General features: G+C 38.6%; 1 protein-coding gene across 3 annotated transcripts in view; it reads left to right on the top strand.

The window, feature by feature from the left end:
• The window catches only part of LOC122816344 (lipopolysaccharide-induced tumor necrosis factor-alpha factor homolog), a 417,476-nt gene extending 403,091 nt beyond the window's left edge, over positions 1–14,385 (top strand). Inside the window, exon 3 of one of the 3 annotated variants that reach the window (XM_044089074.1) lies at positions 13,974–14,079. In XM_044089074.1, the coding sequence (XP_043945009.1) occupies positions 13,974–13,996 (23 nt within the window). In that variant the 3' untranslated portion in view covers positions 13,997–14,079. Of the gene's footprint in view, positions 1–13,973 lie in introns of all 3 variants that reach the window. The other 2 variants (XM_044089073.1, XM_044089072.1) reach the window with 2 other exon arrangements.
• Positions 14,386–21,888: the final 7,503 nt, after the last annotated feature.

The following is a 21,888-nucleotide window of genomic DNA, read 5'->3' on the forward strand; positions in this document are numbered from 1 at the left end:
GGGACGGAGGTTGGGCTATCCAAGGCACATGAGCCCACAGATGGCAACAGTGGAACTGATATCCCCACCCATAGGCAGTTGCCACTGTTCCTTCACAGCCCAGGATGGGGCTGTGCTGGGGGCTGTGCAGGCGGGACAACAGGCAAGCCCGTAAGCTGTGCCACCAGGGCCTCAAGCTGGCGTAGGGGCCCAAGAACAGAGTCTTGGATCTCCCTTCGCACCACAGACCGGACACCTTGGAGGGTGAGTGGACGTGCTCTTCCGGCCACGCTTGCAGAGGGGGGACGGGCCCCATCCCCTGCAGAGCTTCCACCTGAAGGTGGCACAGGGCCACCGGAGGAGGGTCCGGCCTGGGCACTAGTGCCAGGTGCACTCGCCAGCTGAGGTGGGAGAGGTGGGTCCGCTGGGACCTGCCTTCCCAAGCGTTCTAGGTTTGTGAATATGTTATGTTAGTTTGGGTTAGTGGCATATTATTCCATTCAAATTAGTTGTAACATCATGCATTGGTATTCCCATTAAACAAACACCCAGATATTAACACCATTGAACAACGGGCATATCAATATCACATGCATTATTTGAATGGAAATACACAATCGAACAACATGCAGGGTTGATTAATGGCAACAGGCCATCAGGTTTGCAGGTTTGCAGGTATGACCGGGGCACATGCAACAACAGACATGCATATATTTTTGAAACAGGACAAATATCCATGGTTAATGAAATGTTCACATACCAATATTTAGTGGGTTTTTTAATTTGCAATTATAGGGTGGGGTGGAGAAAGAAAATGATGACACATTCATAAATTATACATTGATTTTACATTTGTAATAGAAACACAATTAACTTGTGGGTGATAGTTTCCAAATGATTTTTACTTGACTGTCATGCTAGACCTGTTACAGATACATCACTATCCTAGTTATTTTGAATTTGATCAGATACATCATCCTGCTACACTTTGATGAGAGGGCAGGGGACAACTATGGATGTTTAGTATGTCAGACAATCATTCATTCTATCTGCAAATTGCTGACTGTGATCACCATATACAGATTTTGGCCTGAACATTCAAGAGTCAGACACACTGAAATCAGTTTGGGATGTTAAGTTTTAATTCCCACATGCATTTACTTCTGTAGAACCACACTGAAGCTTATATATATTCAGGAGTTATTACTACTTTATTCATTGATACATGACCCTTTCTGTCACTGTCACACATCCTGCAATTTCACAGTTCAGGTTGGTACTTCTAGGCTTTGTTCACATATTAGACCTGTGGGGATTCCAACACTTTCCAGCAGCCTCACTTCTGTCATGATTCAGCATTTCAACAGGGGATATATCTCACATGTGGTTACCTCAAATTCTGAAGCTGTACTCTTGAGACTACTGCAGGTTATACTACATTTAATTAATGGTGGGACATCTGTATTACAGCACTATTTATTTCTATCACTTATATTTCCAGTTTCACTTGCATACTGATGAACTTGTTGCAGCCATACCTGCAGACTTTTACTTGCTGCTTGCACATTCTATTACTTTTAAGCAATACACTGCAGTGTTCTGCTACATGCTACACTATAATATTTATTTACAAGTACTAGGTGGGGTTACTAACCTGCATGGTGGTGCAGCCGCACCAGCCTGCGGTCATGTGTCTGTCGATTCATAGAGCGGACACCTGCAGCTGTAATACAAAATAAGTAATATTGGGATACACATCTCCATGGTATCAGCTAGTTGAATTCCTTACATACATAAGTAAAATGTAACTTACTCAGTAGCGGGCGTTGGGCATATCCCGGGCCTCCTGGATCCATTGGGTCAACTGGTCTTGCTTACGTCGCTTCAGGTCCGCATGGTGGTGACGGACCTGCTCACCAGTGCGTGGAATCCCAGTAGCACTAGTAAGATCATGAGCCAACTGGTCCCATGCCTCCGCCCTGTACGCTCCCCATGAGACCTGGCCCTGCATGAGTTGGGCCTCATGATGGTGAACTAGGAGCCAGACCATGTATCTGGACTCCTCAACGTCCCACCGCTGTGCTTCAAAGCAATGTCCCTCCCCTACTCCACTCATTCTGCCTGCAGGTCTATTCTACAATCGTTTATGCTGTGTATTCCCGCCTATGGGGCTTATATATGCCGATTTTCCCACACATTTCTATGATTGGCCAGTTTAGAATTGTATCTACTTCACAGAAACTGCTTTATCATGCTCCATTTTGGATTACATCCTATATATATGCTTTTTCTGCATTTCTATGTACTGCTGTCATGGCTTAGTGGTTTAGTACCTTGACTCTAGTGCATGGTATCCTGGGTTCGAATCTGACCACTGAATTTTAATTTTTATGACTGTCTAGCAATGACTTCAGGACCTGTCAATCAAACATGCCAAAAGCACTTTTAAGCACTTTAAAACCAGGTATGCGCTCATTTGCGCCGAGCTCACGCATGCGCACCGCCGGTTAGCTTGTGGGCGCGTCGTGCAAATGGTGTGCACTGGGTTACACCTTAATTGGCTAGTAACACACATGTTAAACTAAGCACAGCTAGTTGCAGACAGTTTGAGCCTGTTAAACCAGTCCTTAGCTATGGGCAAGCAATTTGCCGTTTGTGAAACACTACTTAGCTACGGGCACTCTGTCTCACTGCAGTTAAGCTATCAGTACATTTCTAACAATTTTTATTCTTGTATTATTTGGAAATATATGCTCCATTTCATTCCATTTTACAAATGGAAATACTTTTACATTTGTACAATACTGTCAGGGGCCTTTTTAGTGCTTATTTACAAAAAAAAAAAGAGGTTGCTGTGTGGGCTCGAACCTTGCCTGCCTGCTCTCAAGCCGACAACTCCACCGCTATGCTATTACTTCTTGGCTTACTTTGCATATTTAGTTCTTATATCCTTTTCCACTGATTGCTAACTGCAGTTGCGCTAGTAGCACACCCTCACATACGAGCGCACACAGTAGCAAACATTTACGGGGTTTAAAAAAAATAAAACAGTTTTTATTTTCATTTTATAACATCTGTTCACTCTTTACATTGCTGGTCTGTGGGGGCATGTGTTGTTTAGTGTGTTTATTCACATTTCCATGGCCTTTCTCATGGCTGTTTACTTTCAGCCATTATAGACTTCCGGGGGCGTGTCCGCTTGCAGGGCTTAGCCAACGGACACGCCCCCTACTGTCTTACACGGTCCGTGTAAGAGTTACAGTGTGATTCAGCATGCCTCATGCACCTCATGCATATGCATGACATGCTGACATCACACCGTTTAACTGCAGCCTCCGTGTAAGAGTTATAACTCTTACACGGAGGCTTCCTGAATCTGGCCCAATGTATTTCATATTCATGGTATGCTAAAGTTTCAGCCAGAGGGAGTTGTTTATATTGTTTTCTGCTAAGAATGTTCAGGATACTATATAGGAAAGACTGAGTGGAAATTAAAACACGATATATATATATATATATATATATATATATATATATAAACTTATGTATGATTTAAAGAGAAAAAATGAAAATAACGATCTGGTTACCAAAGCTCACCCTGAACATCTTTTTAAGTTTGTCATTTTACAGAAAGTTAATAACAATAAACAGGGACAGCTCTGGCCACTGTTATTGGAGAAAAGAGAACTTTATTGGCAATTGACTTTAAATGCTAGTATGTGGCCGGGCTTAAATGAACAAATTTCCATAAGCTGTTTATTAAAAATAAAAGCACTGCAAAGATAAACATTGTGAATTTGTTATAAAATGTGTTACAAAATCTGTGTCACATTGGGGGATATTTATGCAAGGGATGTTTTAAGATTTAAGAACATTTTACACAAAAAAGTTTTTAAAATGCTTTTAAGTAAGTTTACCATTGAATATTATTGTTGCATGTAACTAAGGTGTTGTCACTTTAAATCTGTTGTGTGAGGTCAGGAAACTTAAAGTCACATGACAAGACCAGGTTATATAAGCAGCTTGTAAATGCTGAGGAACTTATATGAAGAAGTTTTTACAAGTAAAATGAAAGCGCTCATCATAAAACGTTTTTGGTGCATTTTATTTTGTTTTAAAGTACATTTGATTGATCCAGGAGCTAACAATCCATCTCTGCTGACCTGCACTTTGTTTTTTTCTTTGTTTTGTGTTCTGCTAACCTTAAAATAATGTTTGTTAAGACTTCTCACAGTTTCTGATATCCCATAAGTAGTAAATATTTTATCAGGGAATGTAATTACACTATGTGATGATGGGCTGGTTTTATCAGTGTAAATCCTCAGTCACTTTCAATAATAAACAAGATGTACTGTCTACTGCAAGCTGTTCTTTTACTATGACCTGCTGTTGCAAACAACATTTAATATGCAGTACTGTATATAAACGTGTCTCCTGGAAACTCTTGGGTTTATGTAATTCTGACTTTGGACTTCACTTGCTAGATCATGTGCTAACTTACTACACAATTATTAGATTTATTTTTCATTTAAAATGCTTATTTCTTGAATTTCTCCATTGTCAGTTAGTGAACCTGATCATTTGTCACAAAGATACTTTCAGTAAGTCAGGTTTGTTAAAGCAAGACTTGATAAATTCGGCTTTGGTGAACCAAACAGTTGTCAAATGGTTCTCCCAAAATAGTATGTCTGTCTTGTCTGTCTGTCTCTCTATTTATCTCTCTATCTAATCTATCTATCCTCTAGTTATGCTGGCTGGTCCCATTAGGCTAATAAACTCTTTTCATGGGAGACCTGAGAAGGTATTTTTATTATTAGGGGAAATTTGCACAGGGCATCAGATAACTTCCTCTACTATTTTGAAAAGGTGAAGTGGGATCTTTTATATCCACCTGAGCTGCCACCAACTCAGACTGATGGGACCTTGGCTTAACATCTAATCCAATGGATGAGCACATACTCCTGTGATACTCATCTTAACAGTGGTGGTACAAGGGAAAACGTATTTTGGCAGAATGATTCTCATTCACTGTCTTTGTAACATGCATTTTGCAGTTATACTGGAAGGTTTCCCCTACTCTGTAGAGTTTTTTTCTGCATATAACTGCTTTTAAAGCTATTAAAGGTATATAGCTTTATAGTGCCATTTACTAGTATGATTGATTTAACTGTTATGTGGACATTATAAGATCCACTTGGTGTTTTTCACTTAGAAGAAATAAAGTGAAACCATACTAATGCAGAGGAATAGTACTGTTGAAGGAAAATGTCCACAATTTACTATACAGGAGAGAAACCCATAATTAAGGATTATGGTGCAAAGGTCTTCTCCTTAATAAATATATATGCTAAATTCCTTTCTCAATTGTGCTTTCCAATGATATACATTATACATATGGTGTTCTATACCACTTTAATTTTTTGATAGCAAAATTTTCTACATGGCCCTTTTGTTTAAAATTAACAGTTCCAGAAATAAAGCTACTAAGGATGCTCTTCTGTTTTGTGCTGTTTCATCATATTATAACTTAAATGGCATTTTTTCTAGTTCATAGGAGGTTACTGGGCTAATGGCCCTAGAGCCCTTACAAGCCTAGCCATATTTATCTTGAGTTGCCCAATTGTCGGTGATTGTTAGGTAAGTGAAGTTGCAGAGGTAAGGTTCAATGGTAGTTAATACTGATTCCATCTGTCCAGGAGGGACATGAGTGACACCCCCAGGAGTGAATCTGTGGTCATCCATCCACTGACATAGGTTGTGTTTCAAGAGGGTGAGGGAGGGGTTCTGTTCTAAGTGAATTGGAAGCTTCTTCCAGAGAAGTGACAGTCTCTGTAAGCTGTATCTATCTCCCCAGCATGGCCTGTTCATGTCAGCAGCTAAGTTAAGATCCATGGAGTGAGTGACCCTCATGTAGTTTGATTTATGAAGTGTAGCATTTCTATCAAGGCCAGGTCAGAGACTGCCCTGTAAGCCAAGCACAGGTCATCCCTTAGCAACCTGTAGGACACAGAATATAGTGACAGGCTTTCAGTCTTTCCATGTAAGACTTGTTTTGTGTACCCTGTAATTTCTTGGTGAGAAACCTCTGTGGTCCCTCCAATTGTTGTAGGTGTCTGGTGAGGTATATGCAAAAGGGAGCATTGTACTCAATTATTGGTCTGATGAGGGCGGATTATAATGGAATTATAACATCCTTTGAGCTACATGTGATGCCTTTATATATAAGATATGCCGCGTAGAAGGATTTCCTTACTACTGTGGATACGTGGTGGTCAAAGTTTAGATTGTTATCAACAGGAGTACCCGGATCGCATACTACTGGGTCTACACTTAGGCGGGTGCTGTCTATAATGTAATTAGCAGATATGTCAGCTTTCCTAAAAGGATAAATAATAATGCACTTTTTGCATTTAGCTTTAATCCATGGCTTTGGCAGTAATCATTTGTCTGCGTTAACCTTGTCTACAGTATATTAATATCATTGGGAGATACAATGATTGCTCTCAGTTTGCAATCCTCAATGAACTTGGTCAGCCACAGGCCATTCAAGTTTGCCTGAACGTCTAAGAAATAAATTCCAAACCCTGTGGTATGGCACTGCTGTCTGGTCTTTTGCTAGAGGTACAGTCACCCACTTTGACAGTATGTTTCCTATTGGAGAGCCAGTTGACAACCCATCTTGTAATGTAAGGGTTAATTCCCAGTTGGGAGCGTTGTCCAGGGCCTTGGTGACTTTCTCAAAGACGTCAACCATGTTTAACAGGCGTTGTCTACCTTTAATGAATCTGAACTGGGTTGGGTCCTGGGTTTGGAGATGATCTATGTCCCTGTTAATAAGGTCTTTCACCTTTTTTAATTTGTCCACGTCTTTTGGGTTTCTAGTACCATGACAGAAATGGACCCCATACCTAAGTCAAAGTATGATTACAGTTCATGAAATTAGTATTGTTTCACCCGCAATGTGCCTAGTAGTGACACTTTCTGCAGTTGTATGGAGTTAACATATCTAAGTACAAGTATAAATTCTTTTTATACGACCCATTGCTCCTACTACTACTGGAACTGTCTGGATATCTTTCTTCCACATTGCTCTCATTTCTGCCTGCAAATCCTGGTATTTTATAACTTTGTGTCTCCCTGTACATAAGCCACTGTAGTCACTGGGTGTAGCAATTTCAATGGTCAATGCTACTTCTGTCTTCTTTTCATGGACCACTATATCTGGTTTTCTAGCATCTATCTTTTGAACTGTTAGTAATGGGTGATCACATGTGATGTAGACTTTATAATTTTCTGTGATGCTTTGTGGCTCATTTTTCCAGTGTTTTTCAGCTACTTCAACATTATAATGTTTGCACAATCCCCAGTGCAACAGTCTTGCCACATTATTATGCCTTTCAATATATAGTCCTTCTGCTATTAGTATATCACAACCAGCAACAAGATGTGCAACTATTTCCAATTCTGTTTTACAAAACCTAGATTTCTCTGTTTCTCCCACATGTTCAATGTACTTTGTAAACCAATGTGTATGTAGTCCACTATCCTGAGCCTCCAATATTAATTAACCTTTTGATTTTGGTTTAAACTCACCTCTCCTTAACCATTCCTGCATTCAGTCCTGATCAACTTAAGGTTGTTCCAACAGTTTTCTATACTTGCAACTATATTTATGCATTTTCCACATTTCTTGCCTTCTCATCTGATCCTTCAACTTATAGTATTTCTTTTGAATTTTGGCACATTCAGTTGCCTCCCGGATTTGTATCTACTTCTGGTTTTATTTCCATTCCCACTTGATGGCGATATGCTTCTGCTCATCTAAGCATGGAAGTCATCTTAGATTTATTCTCCTCATGTTTCAAAACTTTCACTACTTTTGGGTCTTGTGAAGTCATCAGATATGTATGCAGTTCCACAGTTGCAGAGTTATACATGTAATCAGTTTTGAGGAAGCCCATACCTCATTCAGGAGCAAGGGGTATATAATATCAATATGCACTAATTTCTATAAATCATTTCATGAGCATGAAGCATCCTTCTTGTTTTCCTGTCCAACCTCTGAAACACCTTTTGGGGCCAGTCAATCACTCCAAAACTGTAAGTTAGAAAAGGATGAGCAAATTGGTTTATAGCTTGGTCTTTGTACGTTGATGTCAACACTGTTTTAAGTCTTCTAAAATATTACTTTCTAATATTTATTCACATTTGTTCATGTTTTGTTGTTGATCCTTCATCAATTCCCAAATATGTATACACTCCCTCTTGCTCAAGTTCTTTTATATCACATTCTTGTCACAAACTGATGTTTTCTTGGTGCTGCAGCTTTCCTGCTTAAAAGGTTGCTTTTGCACATTTATCAAGACCAAATGACATTCTTACATCATCTGAAAAAGTTTTGACCACTTGTAGTTCAGCTTTCAGTTCCTCATCTGATGAGCTGTACAGTTTTACATCCTCTGCAAAAAGAAGAGGTCTTTACATTTTTTTTTTCTGTGGACCAAATTATAGCCATGATCTAATATGTTAAGTAGACAACTTAATGGATTAAGGGCAAGACAGAATAGCAGAAGTGACAGAGATTCACCCTGGAATATCCCCCTTTGAATTTTTATCCCTGGAATAATAATTTTTCCTTTATCGTGACTTAACTGCAAAGTGGTTTGCCACTGTTTCATAGTTACTGTAATGTAATCGTTCAGTGTGTAGGGTGTATACCAAACATTTTTAAGCACCCGTTTATCCATGAATGTGGGATACTGCCAAATGTTTTTTCAGTCTGTCCATGCCGAACTTAGACTCTTCCCCTTTTTACAGTTCTCCATTACGACTTTAACAGCAAATGATCCATTATTCCATATGACGTTCTTTTTATTACCCTGTTCTGTTGACATGGCTGAGTTTTCTTCTAAATTATTCTGTCTATATCAATTCCACTATATAGTTTAAATGTTGTTGGAAGGCAAGTTATTGGTCTATAATTTTTAGGGTAGCGTACAGGTTCACTCTTAAGTAAGAGCATTGTTTTTCCTGTTATTAACCAGGATGGTGTCTGGTCAGGGTGCGCAAATCTTCAAATAAAGATGTTAATACTTTTATCCAGATGTTAGGTACTGCATCCAGGCCTGGAGTTTTTCAGTTAGGAGCTGTTCTTAACTTTGTTTCAGTCTCTCTGGCCATTACTTAATCCTATTTCATATCCTGTACATTTGAACCTTTTATTCTTTCATTTACTTATTCTATCCATTTATCACCTTTGTTATGTTCCACAGGATCTTCAAAGGTCCATAATGATTCTTTCCATGGCCCTGCAGATGAGGCTGGCCATGCTTATTGGGCCTGTAATTCCCAGGGTCAGTTGATGGTCCCCCTTTGTGCAGAGGGATTACTGTGGCTGTCCTCCATTCTGCCGGAACATAGCCAGTTAAAAAGGGATCAAATTGGGTCGACTAGATCATGTTTTAAGTTGTTTAAAAGGCAACCTGGAATATTGTCTGGTCCAATTGATGCCAAGCTTTTGGCATGGGAAAGGCTGGGGAATGGTGGAAGGTGTACTTTGGGGGATGACCGGAGGGGACAGGGGGGTGAAGTTTGCTCCAAATCTGTCAGCTAGGAGGATGGCTATTACCTCCAGTTGAGTATGGGTGGTGCCATCCACAACTATTTCAGTGCATAGCTGGGTATTCCCTTTTAGATTTCAGAAGTAGTTAAAGAGTGCTTTGTGATTATCCTTGGCTAGTGATGCTATTTTTGCTTTGCAATTAGCTTTGGAGGACTTAACAAGATCTTTAATTTGTTTGTTTAAGCTAGAAAGAAATTTCTTTCTCTGCTGAGCCAGTTCTCTTTTGTTCTTGGACATTAGTTTCTTTATCTTATTGTATAGCCGGTTTATACTAGGGGTCCACCAGGGTGGCTTGTTTTTTGGTAATACCTGGTTTTAATCTGGACATGCACAGCTGATTCTATGCAACTGCTTAAGTGGTTATATAAGGCATTGGTGTACATCTCTGCATAAGAGTCCATGTTGTCTGCAGTTGGGGAACGTATTATACCATCACTTAGCAGGAGGTAATTTCACCTTACTCATTTGTAAGCATTTTTGAGCTTAATGGGGTATCACATTTTTGAGCTTAATGGGATATCTGGTCTTATAATTACATCGAACCAGACTGATTTATGGTCTGATCTTAACAGGAAGAACATCACACGGGGGGATGCAATGCTCTCCTATGTTAGTGAGTACTATTGTCCAGGACATTTGAGCCTCTTGTGGGTGTGCTGACTAGCTGTTACAGAGCATTTGCATTGACAAAGTCCAAGAACCTCTGAGCAAGAATGTTTGTGGTCATGTATGTTTCCCAGTCGATGGTAGGATAACTAAAAACACCCATGAGTAAGGTGTTGGGATGTATCACAAGAGACCCCAGTAAGTTTTGCTATGCGGCATGCTTTTCCTCTTTCATGGTGGGGTGCCTATAGATAGCTATGATGTGATAGGGGCAAGACAGGCATACTGTTTGACCAGTCTCAAAGTATATTTATCCTTAATCAAAATGGATACACCTCCTCCTTTGGTTCTTTTATACTAAATTTGTGGTCTGAACGTATGGAAGCCATTGTAGCCCTGACAGCGGGCGTGCTTTCCACACCTTTGAACCATGTTCTAGTGATGGCACAGATGTCAACATCTTCCAAAATGAGGAATGGTTCCAGGGATTGCAGTTTCTTGTTTAGACTCCTAGCATTAAGGAACAGTACCTTCAGTTTACCTAGAGAGGATTCTGTTATGTTGGGAGGTTGGTTATTTTGGGACTGCCTAAAAAGGCACAAAAGGAGTGGCTAATGCCTTTGCCAGTATCCAAAAGCCTAGAAGAGACAGATGCAGACCATCTCTAGCAATGCAGTATGGCCTGTCGACCATGTCTTCCCAGGCTGACAGATTTTGGATCCCCATACCAGAAGCTAAGCCAATTGTTAAAGTCAATCATTTTTTTGTTTGTATTGTGGCATCATCTTTGGAGAAGGTAGAATGCTGATTAAGGCTAGGCTTATACCTGCTTGTGATGCATAATCTGAGAGTTCAGTCATGTCTCTTTTCATATTCATGTCTCTTTTCATATTCACCCAGACATGGACTATGACTTGAGCCATACCTGTACTTGTGCTTGAGTGACTTGAAGGATCCTGGCACCTGCCAGGCAGCTAACTGTAACCTGCTGCTTAACCAGCCTGGTGAGGGGAACATTCATATGTCTCACTATGGAATCCCCTATAACCAGTGCATTAGGTTTTGTGGTGTTATGCCTTATGGGCTTATTTGTTGAGACACTGGTGTGTGTGTGTGTGTTATTATGTGTAATTGTTGTTTTTTGCACTGTTATGTGTGCAAGTGGTTTCTGTTTAGGAAGACTCTGATCTTTTGGCAAGTTACTAGTGAGTACCTCTCCGCATATGTGGGTTTCTGTGTCATGTCCTTGTTTAGTGTGGGGTGTGTGTGTGTGTGTGTGTGTGTGTGTGTGTGTGTGTGTGTGTGTGTGTGTGTGTGTGTGTGTGTGTTGACAACCAGTTTGGCATTCGATCTGTCTTTATATGAGAGTCTTGCCTCCAATTTCACAGTATACCTACATCTCTCACATAAAGTATTTGTTTCAGTAGTAAGTGGGTTGTCAGTATACATGAGACAATTGCTACATTGCCTCAGGATGCCCATGTCTATCAAGCTGGCCAGAGAGATGATGGGAAACTGCCCATCCATGATAACAGGCTCTTACTGTATGTTTTATTAAGGAAGGGAACGGGTTAATGTGGCAGGACTGTGCTGGTAGCACCAAGACTACAAGAGGGGACAATACTTTGTGCAGGCTAAGGTTGGTCAATAAGGCGATGCTGTTCAGTGTGCAATTGAGCTGCTGCTAGAGCAGCAGAAAAACCTGAAATGGTGTCACTGACAGCTGTTTAGAGGAAAATCTGAGCTTTTAGGCGTTTGTGTCTATAGATGGCACTGATAACCACTGTCTCTACATAAAGAGCAGCACTGCAGAAATGTGAGGCTTAAATATGAGCAAATGTTAAGATAACTACCAATCAGGAAAGCACACAATAAGCCTTTCACCAGCAATGTTCAACTCAATATAATGCAATTAACTACTTAAAGCAGCAGTGGACAATACAGTTTTTTTTTTTTTTTTGCTATAAAGTGCACAACTAATAGCATATACCTTAAGAAACTGCTATAGTACAGTCACAGTATATAAGAGAAATGCAAAACAAATACTTATTCTTGTCTTTTCAGTAAAGGATTGCTCTAGGTGAAAGCAGATTCTCAGCAATCAGTAGTAAAGTTGCCAAACAACAAGCAGCTCTGAGTATCTATGCCAAAGCCTGCACAAACACGAGTCCTAAATGTGAGCAAAGAGAAATGAGTTTTAAGTTAACTACTAATCAGGAATGCACACAGTAAGTCTTCCAAAAGCAGTCTCCAATTCAGACAGGTTAAATCAGCACACTTTTGCCACAAGGGTGCAGAAAAAACACCTTCTTAATATAGAATAGCTGGTTTGGAGCCCAAGTTTAACAAGACTACACAAACTACCTACAACAGCCCTACAACTAACAGATACAATATAATACAGTGCAATTATCTACTCAACACAGCAGCAGACAGTACAATGTTTTTTAAACTGCTAAAGTACAGTCACAGTATAGAAGAGAAGTGCAAAAAAATACTTAGAACCTTTTTGTGAGATTCCCAGGCTCAGATAGACCAGGTAAACACCTACTGCCACTAGTTTAATAATCCCAGTCTTCCTAATGTAAAAGCAAAGTAAAGGAGTGTCCAGAGTGAAATGCTACCACAAACAAACTTAAAAGATATGAAATTCTACCACAAACATGTGAAGATACAGATACAGCCATGTACTTTAAACAGCTTATAAAAATGTGATTATTCAATAAAAGTACTTTGCATTGTATAAATAATACAAGAGCCACTCAATTGTACAGCATAGATAAAGGCACTAAAAACAATACAAGTTGATTAATAAGCCCTCCAGCCAATACAACTACATGCAGAAATCACAAGTGTTTTCTCAATCTAAACAGACCAGGCTACCTCCCAGTACACTAGATGGAAAATCCACTAACCTCTTGATGTAAAACAAGTGCTTGCTAGAGTGTAGAAATACACTACTTTATCCAGTATCTAGCTAGATAATGAATTCAGAGCAAGTAAATCAGTAGAACAGACAATGAGAGACAAAATGTACTTTTTCAATATAAGCACAAGGAAAGGCAAATAAATAATTCAAGATATCAACAGCAGTGTAGATAGGGAGGAGCTTATTAAGCTCAATTTACAGTAGGGGGGTGGGCAGCTTAAAATCACCAGGTTTAAAAAGCAGTTCAATGAAGGATGAGGGCCAGTGAGAAAACTAGCAGGGAATCACAAGCAGTGCTTTTAGTTTATGCAGGCTTGAAATCTTTTCAGAAAAAAGAAATTCACTGTGTATATAAGTATCACTCAAGAAACAATTTAACCAATGAAAAAAACATATGAAATGTGCAGCCTAGACAATTTAAGTGTCTATCTCTCACATAGAACAAAAACACCAGGTCAAGAAGATTTCTTAAAACAGAAAGCAAAATGGAGCAGATAAAACAGAAAGCAGCTCCATCACTCACAGACAAAAAATACAGGTTTACTTTCCTCATCCAGCAGGGAATTACCAGCTGTGCTTTAGTTTATGCAGGCCTGAAATCGTTTCAGAAACAGTCTCAAACCAAGAATATTCTCAATATATGCATTTTAATCTTTTCCAGACATACTGCCATGTGCAAATTATTGTCAGAAACTATTCATATTTACTTCCCACTAAAAGATACTCTAATAATGATGATTAAAGAACAAAGGAACAATGGTTCATAAGTCAAACAGTTTTGTTTTAAGATATTGCTCTGGATACATAGTAACTATTCTTTTTTTTTTTTTTTTGTAGGTGCTTCTGTGGCTGCTGTCTAATTCCATTTTTTGTTGATAGCCTTAAAAATACTTTGCACCACTGCCCGACATGTGGCTGCCTTATTGGAATATGCAAGCCTATCTGAAGCATTCTATGCTGTCACGATTCATGGTCATCTGATCTAAAACTGGAACTCTGTCAAACACCTTACAAAATAAAAATGTTTAGTCAAGTCCTAGCTAATGACACTTTTTACAACCATTACTGACCCATTCACAAAAGTAAATAAAATGAAATGCATTGCACATACACACAATGCAACTAGATTACACTATAAAGGTAAATAAGAAAACAATTAAAGTTGAACACATCTAAATAATGTAACCACTGTGCATTTGTTTGTGTTCTCAGCCTTATTAATTCTAAATAAAGGTATACCTTCTTATTCATCAGAAACTGCAATCTTAGAATTTGTACTCAAGAGGAAACAATCCTAGGCCTAGCCTTAATATAAAGAGCATAGATGTGTAACATGACAGTCAAACACTGAGTAGCATAATACAGTCATATTTCAGGGCTACTCACTTTGCAAATAACTAATTACATGAGTATATTACCAGGATAATCAGGTCTATAGTTACAGGCTTTGTAAAGAATATGGTGAATACAGATAGCTGTTGCATTTTTTCTTTCTAATAATGCTTGATGTCAAATGTCTCACTGTATCATACGTGTTAGTACAATGTAAGGAGAAAATTAGTACATTAGATTCTGGACAGTTATTTCAGTTAAAAATGAGCCTTTATACATGCTGTGCAATGAAGCTGCTACAAAGATATGCATCCAGCAGGTCAGCAGTGCTCTTGTATGATCTACTAGATGTGAACTTTTCTTACACGATCGGACAGTGCGAGTCAGTGTTCTATATGACACTGTATGAATCCTACATCCACAAGTCATAGGTTTTATTGGATTGTCGGTACAAAAGCAACATGGTTTTACAGTAAGTATATTCAAACTGAATAGAAAATAACTTAGAGTACTGAAAAATAGCCAGAATTGCCACCAGTCAATACTTGTATACAGTACTTAAAGGAAGTAGCTACAAAAAGAGTTAATATTTAAAATACTGGACATCCAAGATGGCTATATATTGAGTAACACCTTACTTTTATCCCTCCCAGTCTGAAAACAGAAACTTAGCAGAGAACTTCAGTGGACTTAGATTTCTGGGTAAATTTCAGTAACTGAATAATAAATTTACATCCTAGATGCTAGGAAAAAGAAATATAAAGGACATGGAGGAAAATCAGCTACAAAGGTTGAGGATACAACACAGACTGGGAAAAGTACTGCACTTGTTCAAAAAGAAGCAATGCAAGTTCCAGACATGACTTCCAGTAGCCAAGAGGAAAGTATAAAGCAGCTCTATACAGCTCTCTTTAAAATAAATGAAACACTAATGGAGTATATCAACACAAACAATAAAAAACTGGAAAAAATGGAAGAAGCTTTGAACAGCTATTCAGATAAGGTGACAGAACTCAAAAAAAACTCAGAGGCTGAAATGAAGAAAAGGCTGTCTGAATACAAGACTATACGAGAAGAAATGTTTCAAAGACTAATAATTACAGGACAGAGCATGTAAGGGAAACCTAAGATTTTCTGCTGTACAAGAGAAGGTGGAAGGAACAGACTGTATTAATTTTATGAAAGTACAAATAAGCAGCTGGACTGGTATTCCACAACAAGAATTATTAACTGAAAGGGCACATCATGTATATGCTCCAAACCTGGCTATGAGAAAACAACCTAGACCTTTAATAGTGAAAAATGCAGTCTTAGCAGAAGGAGTTGATTCTGACAACACTGTGGCAGAACGACAAAGTACTAAAAGTACTAAAAGTGGGAGACAGCAGATAGTTTGTGGCAAATTACTACTTCCTGTACATCAGGCAGAAGAGGAATACATTTATTCCATTATATAGGGCATGCCGAGAAGCAGGAGTGAGATTCGAACTGCTATACCCAGCTATCCTCAAAATATTTTTCCCTGGAGGAACAAAAATATTTTAGATGAAATACATACTAAGGAAAAAATACAGAAGTTTATCCAACAAAAAAGCTGTGAAACAGAAGGAGCTTCTGCTTCTTGTTCTTCTGGTAATAAAGACCACAGAGAGACTGTGTCAGTAATACCATTCCCAGTGTTTCAATGGAAAATGATTGAGAGAGAGAGAGAGAAAAAAAATACAGAAGTTGACTAGAAGAATTGAGAGTGCACGGGACATGAAGCAGAGACAGAGTTTGGGAGATGGAGATGAGCAGGAATAGAATAAAATAATCTGGAAATATTTGACTTTCTTGAACTTTATTAAACTTGTAAGGTACTCTAAAGCATATGTCCTACTTTATGTCTTAATGTTTGCAGACAAAAATCAGTAACCTGGAAACTGACAAGTACATGGGATTACAAAGCAATAATTATATTTGTGAAACAAGACAGAACAAGAAAATCTGGAAATATTGGAATTGTTTGGACTTTGTTAAACTTCTAGGGGACTCTAAAGCATATGCCCTACCTGAGAAATACTCAGGAGAGGGGAAGAGGAGGGAGAGAGTTAACTGTAAGTAAAACAATTTTTTTCTTAACAGTATTACTTAAGTGGTGTATGATTTTCTCTGCATGTTGAAAAGTAAATTTTTCAGTTATTTTTAAGTGTATTTGGGATATTAATGTAGATAGGTGCTTTTATTTATTCTTTTTGTTTCTTTCTCCCTTCTCTCTTTCTCCTTGTTTAGTTTTAGGAAATGTTGGCACTGCAATGAAAAAATGGGGAACGACTGTGTTAGATTGATACAGTAACAAGTTTTCACAGAAAGTAAGTAAATGAAAAAGAATATTGAATATTATAAGGTCTTTTTTCTAGTAAACAGTCCTGTATCTGGTTCTCATGTCACTAACAGACAATCTGATAAAGAGAAATGGCTTGGAAAAAATGTTTTCTGAAACCATTTAAGTGTTTTCCAGCTGGGAGAGCTATGGCTCACCAAGTTCGCAGATGACTGCAAACTGGGCGCCATAATCGACTCTCCAGCTGACACAAACATCCTTCAAAAAGGTCTCACAGAGATGGATAACTGGTGCCAGAGCCATTGTCTAAAGCTAAATGCCAAAAAGTGTATAGTCATACCCTTTGGCAAAAACAATGTGCCCACAAATTACCACATAGGTGGTAACCCATTAAGTACAGAGAAAGTAATTAGGGATCTGGGGACCCAAGTTGATAGCAATCTCTCCTTTGACAACCACATTGCCAAAGTGGTTAGAAAGACCTTCTACATAGCCCACCTCATCATGAAAGGATTCACATCTAGATCAAGAGAGGTAATCGTGCCCCTTTATTCATCCCTTATCAGGCCCATCATAGAATACAATGCCCCCTTTGGGATGTACCTTACCCGACACCTGCAGCAATTAGAAAGACCCCAAAAGTACCTCACCAGGAGGATCAAGGGACTCAAACAGATGCCATATGCTGCTCAGTTAAAAAAACTCCAACTCTACTCAGTTGCATAGCGCCTACTTTGAGGCGATCTATGCCTGACATATAGGGCTATGTCCAGCCCAGAGTTAATGGACATGCTCCACCTCAGTAAATCTAAATCCCTTAGAGCCACGCGCTCGAGGGACTTGAACCTCAGCACAGAAATAAATAGAACATGCTGGAGGGACAGATTCATAACCCAGAGGCTCCCTTCGCTCTGGAATAGAATTCCAATTCATGTTAGGCAGAGCACCTCACTGACTCTCTTCAAGAAGAATCTTGATGAGTGGATGGGGGATCGTAGGTTTGTCCCGGGGATTACTTCCGTGTCACTATAGTAAACTAAACTTTAAAAAGGGCACAGTATACTCAAATCAAGGGGTGGCATAAGCCAAACACAATTGGGCTAGGCTTATAAATGCCCCAGGGCAGATAGCCTAGTATGAATCTATGAACCTATGAAGTGCAAGGCAAAACCAGACAGCACTTAATAGAATCACAAGATTTACCATGTGTCTTAGCATGGATAAGTTTTCTGATTAGCTCAAGAGTATGTGTGCGGCTGTCAGTTTGAAATATATGTTCCTATTAAGGGGGTAAAAATTCAATATTTGAGGATGTACATAGTTTTGTGTGCTATTATTAAGTTAATAGGTTTTAGGGGGATGATGTGTGTGTGTGTTTATTTGAAGGTATTCAATAAAACAAAAAGTTCTGCAAGATGTAACATAGGCTCATATGGACACGACAAGAAACAGTTGTATAAAAGATTTACCTGCCAAACAGTGCATGCATGTAACACAAAAGCTGATATACATAAAAGGTGGGAATAATAATCCCTCAAGAATAAGATTCTTTCTATAATGTCTTCAAACATTAATAGTCTCACATATATATCCAAAAAAGAAAGAGTAGTGAACTATATTAAAATGTAGAGTGCAAATAGTCATGCTACGGGAGACACATTTGGCAAGAACTGAATGTGTGAATTTGATAAAGAAAGATTTTCAGGATGGTTATTCGGGTCTATATTATATCATCGACTGCTTAGCTTGTTGAATGCCGAAATGTCAACAGCTAGGAGTCGAAAACTTACGATCTCAAATGGCCAGTTAAGTGAATTCTTTCATGGGGATAAAATTTGCTTGACCATGCCAAACTAACAAACTTTCAAGCTGTAACAAACTGGAGGGCTTCACTTCCCACACCCCCAATGTGGGGGGCTGTGCCCCCCCAACTAAATATACTAACTCCAAGATCACTCTACACTGGGGAAAGGGCAAATTACCGATAACGGCCAAGCAAATTCTTTCCCAATGAAAGAATTCGATTAACTGGCCATTTGAGATTATAAGTTTTTAATCCTTACCTGTCGACGTTTAGGCATTCAACAAGTTAAGCGGTCAATGATATGATATAATATAGACCTGGTTTTTCAGTGGAATAGCTGTGGCAAAGGAAGAGAGGAGTACTGGTAGTAATTGCAAGAGCAGCTCCAGTAGTAATACAAGAGGGAAAAAAAAGACAATAATGGTAGATTTGTAGTACTAAGGGGCTACTGGAAAGGAAGGAGAATTATACTGGCATGTATTTATACTCCAACAAAAAAATGATATAATGGAGCTAAAGAATATTCTGGGAGAAATATTCAGTTTTTAGCAAAGAATATTACTTATAGGTGGGGAGTGGAATTTGATTTGCAGCAGTGAAGATGTGTCTGGGGAGTCCCAGAAAGGGAAATATAACAAAGGAGTATAGATTTTTAAAGAAATTTATGAAAATATTTGGCATGGCAGATATGAATGCAGTACTAAGAATTAAGAGTGAATTTACCTATTATTCCCTGAGGTACAAAAACTGGGTTAGGCTAGACAGAATGTACATTTCAAAGGAATATGTGCATTTAATTAAAGGTCTTGATATGCACCCAATAACTATTTCAGATCGTGTCCCAATAATAACTAAAATAAAAACACAGGGTAATAAAATAAAAATGAGACACTGGTGTTTTCCCACCTGTTGAACAGAGAGAAATTTGAGGAATGGGTAGTGGAAATTATTCAGGAGCTATTAGAGAAGATACAAACTTTTTCTGAAAATATAGCTAGGGAGTGGGATAAATTTAAATGGAATTTAAAAATAGGGTGGAAATAAAAGAAAGGGAGTGTAGATCATAGTGTAACGTGTGTGTGTGTGTGCTATATCTTGGGCTGTGAGGCTGCGTATGCACGTATAAATTCCAGATACATGCAATCCCTAGTGCCATTTTGTAAAAGCAGCCAGTGAGTAAGCATGTATGATCGCAGTAGTTAGTTTGCACATAAGTTTCTTAAGTCACAGTCAACAAGCCTTTACAGTGATGTGTTTGTATAGAATAAAGCTGCTAAACAGAACCCAAGAAGACTCATTTATTTGTGTACCAGCACGAAAGTGACATGGTGTCAGAATTGGGATGGAAAAGAGAAGAACATTTGAAGCCATGAAATATAAAAACAATAGCGAAGGTAAAACCGAGAGAAAACAGCACAAACAGAACCAGAAACAATTAAAGGTAATGAAAAACAATAAGAATTATTTACTCAATGCAAAACGAGGCAAAAAAGGGCATTACAAGTACACAAATTGCATTACCTGGCAAGCGGAAAGTACAGAAATGTTTAACTAAAGAAAATGTTTAAGATAAAAGTATTTGATGAGGCGACTGGCTCTAGAGTGCAAAACAAGCATGTTTAAGGCAAAATGAGTGTGTTTAAGGCAGAACTGGGTATGTGTAGAATAAAACGAGCACATGAAAAGCAAGCTGGACATAAAAAAGGGCTTAAATGAGCAACAAGAACATCATAAGGATTCACACTCCTCATTTCTTGATACACTGGAAAGTATTAGGGTACAACCCAACACCCTAATAATGGGCGATTTCAACTACCCCACCATTAACTGGGAAAACTACTCATGTACCAACTCTTTTGCTCAACGTTTTCTAGAATTCATAAATTCCAACGCCTTGGATCAACTTATTCACACCCCCACCAGGGGCAGCAATATCCTAGTCCTGGTCATTACCAACATGGGAAACCGGTGTTCCACACCAGAGGTCAATTCCTCATTAGTCAGATCCGACCACAAGCTAATCAGCCTAGACATCCACATCCCACCCCCAGCCCGAATTAGGGAAACCATCGTAAAAAACGTCTCAAAAGGTGATTGCTTGTGTTTGGGCAAAGTGCTGTGTTTGGGCATAACTACAACTTTATATTGTATCAAGGGTATAATTAAAGTTATTTGAAGTGTGTAAAAGTGCTTAAAGTGTGTGCTCATTACAGTGTCTGCATGTCAAAGAGTTCAGTGTGTGCAAAGTGCGACAACCTCATAAAATCGAGTCAAAGTATAGTTATTAAAAGAAAAGTTCTTGTGCTGGGTGTGTCTATTTGCAAAGTGCAACCATTACGAAATGTTTCTTGCACTGTAAGAAGTTGCCTAGCAAGGTACCACCATTTTGGGGACATTTCAGTATATTGCTTGTGGTTGTTTGCAAGGTGCAAATGCTTCAAAAGAGATTGAATTTAGGCAACAGAAGTGGATTTATTTGCATTGTTGAGTTGCTTGATATGTTTCTTGCATTGATGAAAATTGTTTCTTACAAAAGATTACAAGAGTATTAACATGCTTGTGAATTGCTCAGTTGCATTGTAAAGTTCGCAAATGTTTCTTAAAGTGATGATTTTGGCAAATGGAGCATGACTGTAGCATTCTGATCTTTATCAATAAAGTTCTAAGCAACTACTTTCGTATTTTTACCTTTAGCAATTCCAAAAGTAAATGATTTCAGCATTTCCACTTTTAACAATTGAAGATTTCAGAAAGTATCGCAAAAGTCTGAGAAATTATTCTGCAAAGCTCCATAAAGTATCAAAAAGCTCGAAAAGTTATTCCGTAAAAATTCGTAAAGCATTGAGAAATCTAAAAAGCTAAAGCATCAAGAATTTTGCAAACTCCAGTTATTCGAAAGCCCTATGAGGTTATTTATTTGCACAATTCTGATAAGCTCAAAGAGAGAAAGTACACAGTACAAAAGCATTGAACAAATTGTGTTTATGCCAATTACTTGTGCACAGGTGTGTGTGTGTGTATATTCGTACATATTTGCAAGACCCTTTGCTGGTATGTATTAATGTATCTAAGGCTATTGCATGAAATTACATTTCCACAGCTCAGCAAGCTCCTGCCTGGTGCCCTGCAGAGTTCTACAGCAGCAGAGAGACAAAAGAGAGACTTTGGAGTGATTAAGTATCATTTTTCTGCATTTTCTTGCTGCCTTTAGCTAATTCCGCCTAAAATGCCAATTTTTTTTAGAGTTTCTATAATTTAAAAAGCTTGTTTCGGGTACATATTGTACTTATTTT

This window comes from Protopterus annectens, chromosome 12.part0 (assembly GCF_019279795.1).
Source record: "Protopterus annectens isolate FY-2018-M chromosome 12.part0, PAN1.0, whole genome shotgun sequence".
Taxonomy (NCBI): Eukaryota; Metazoa; Chordata; order Ceratodontiformes; family Protopteridae; genus Protopterus; species Protopterus annectens.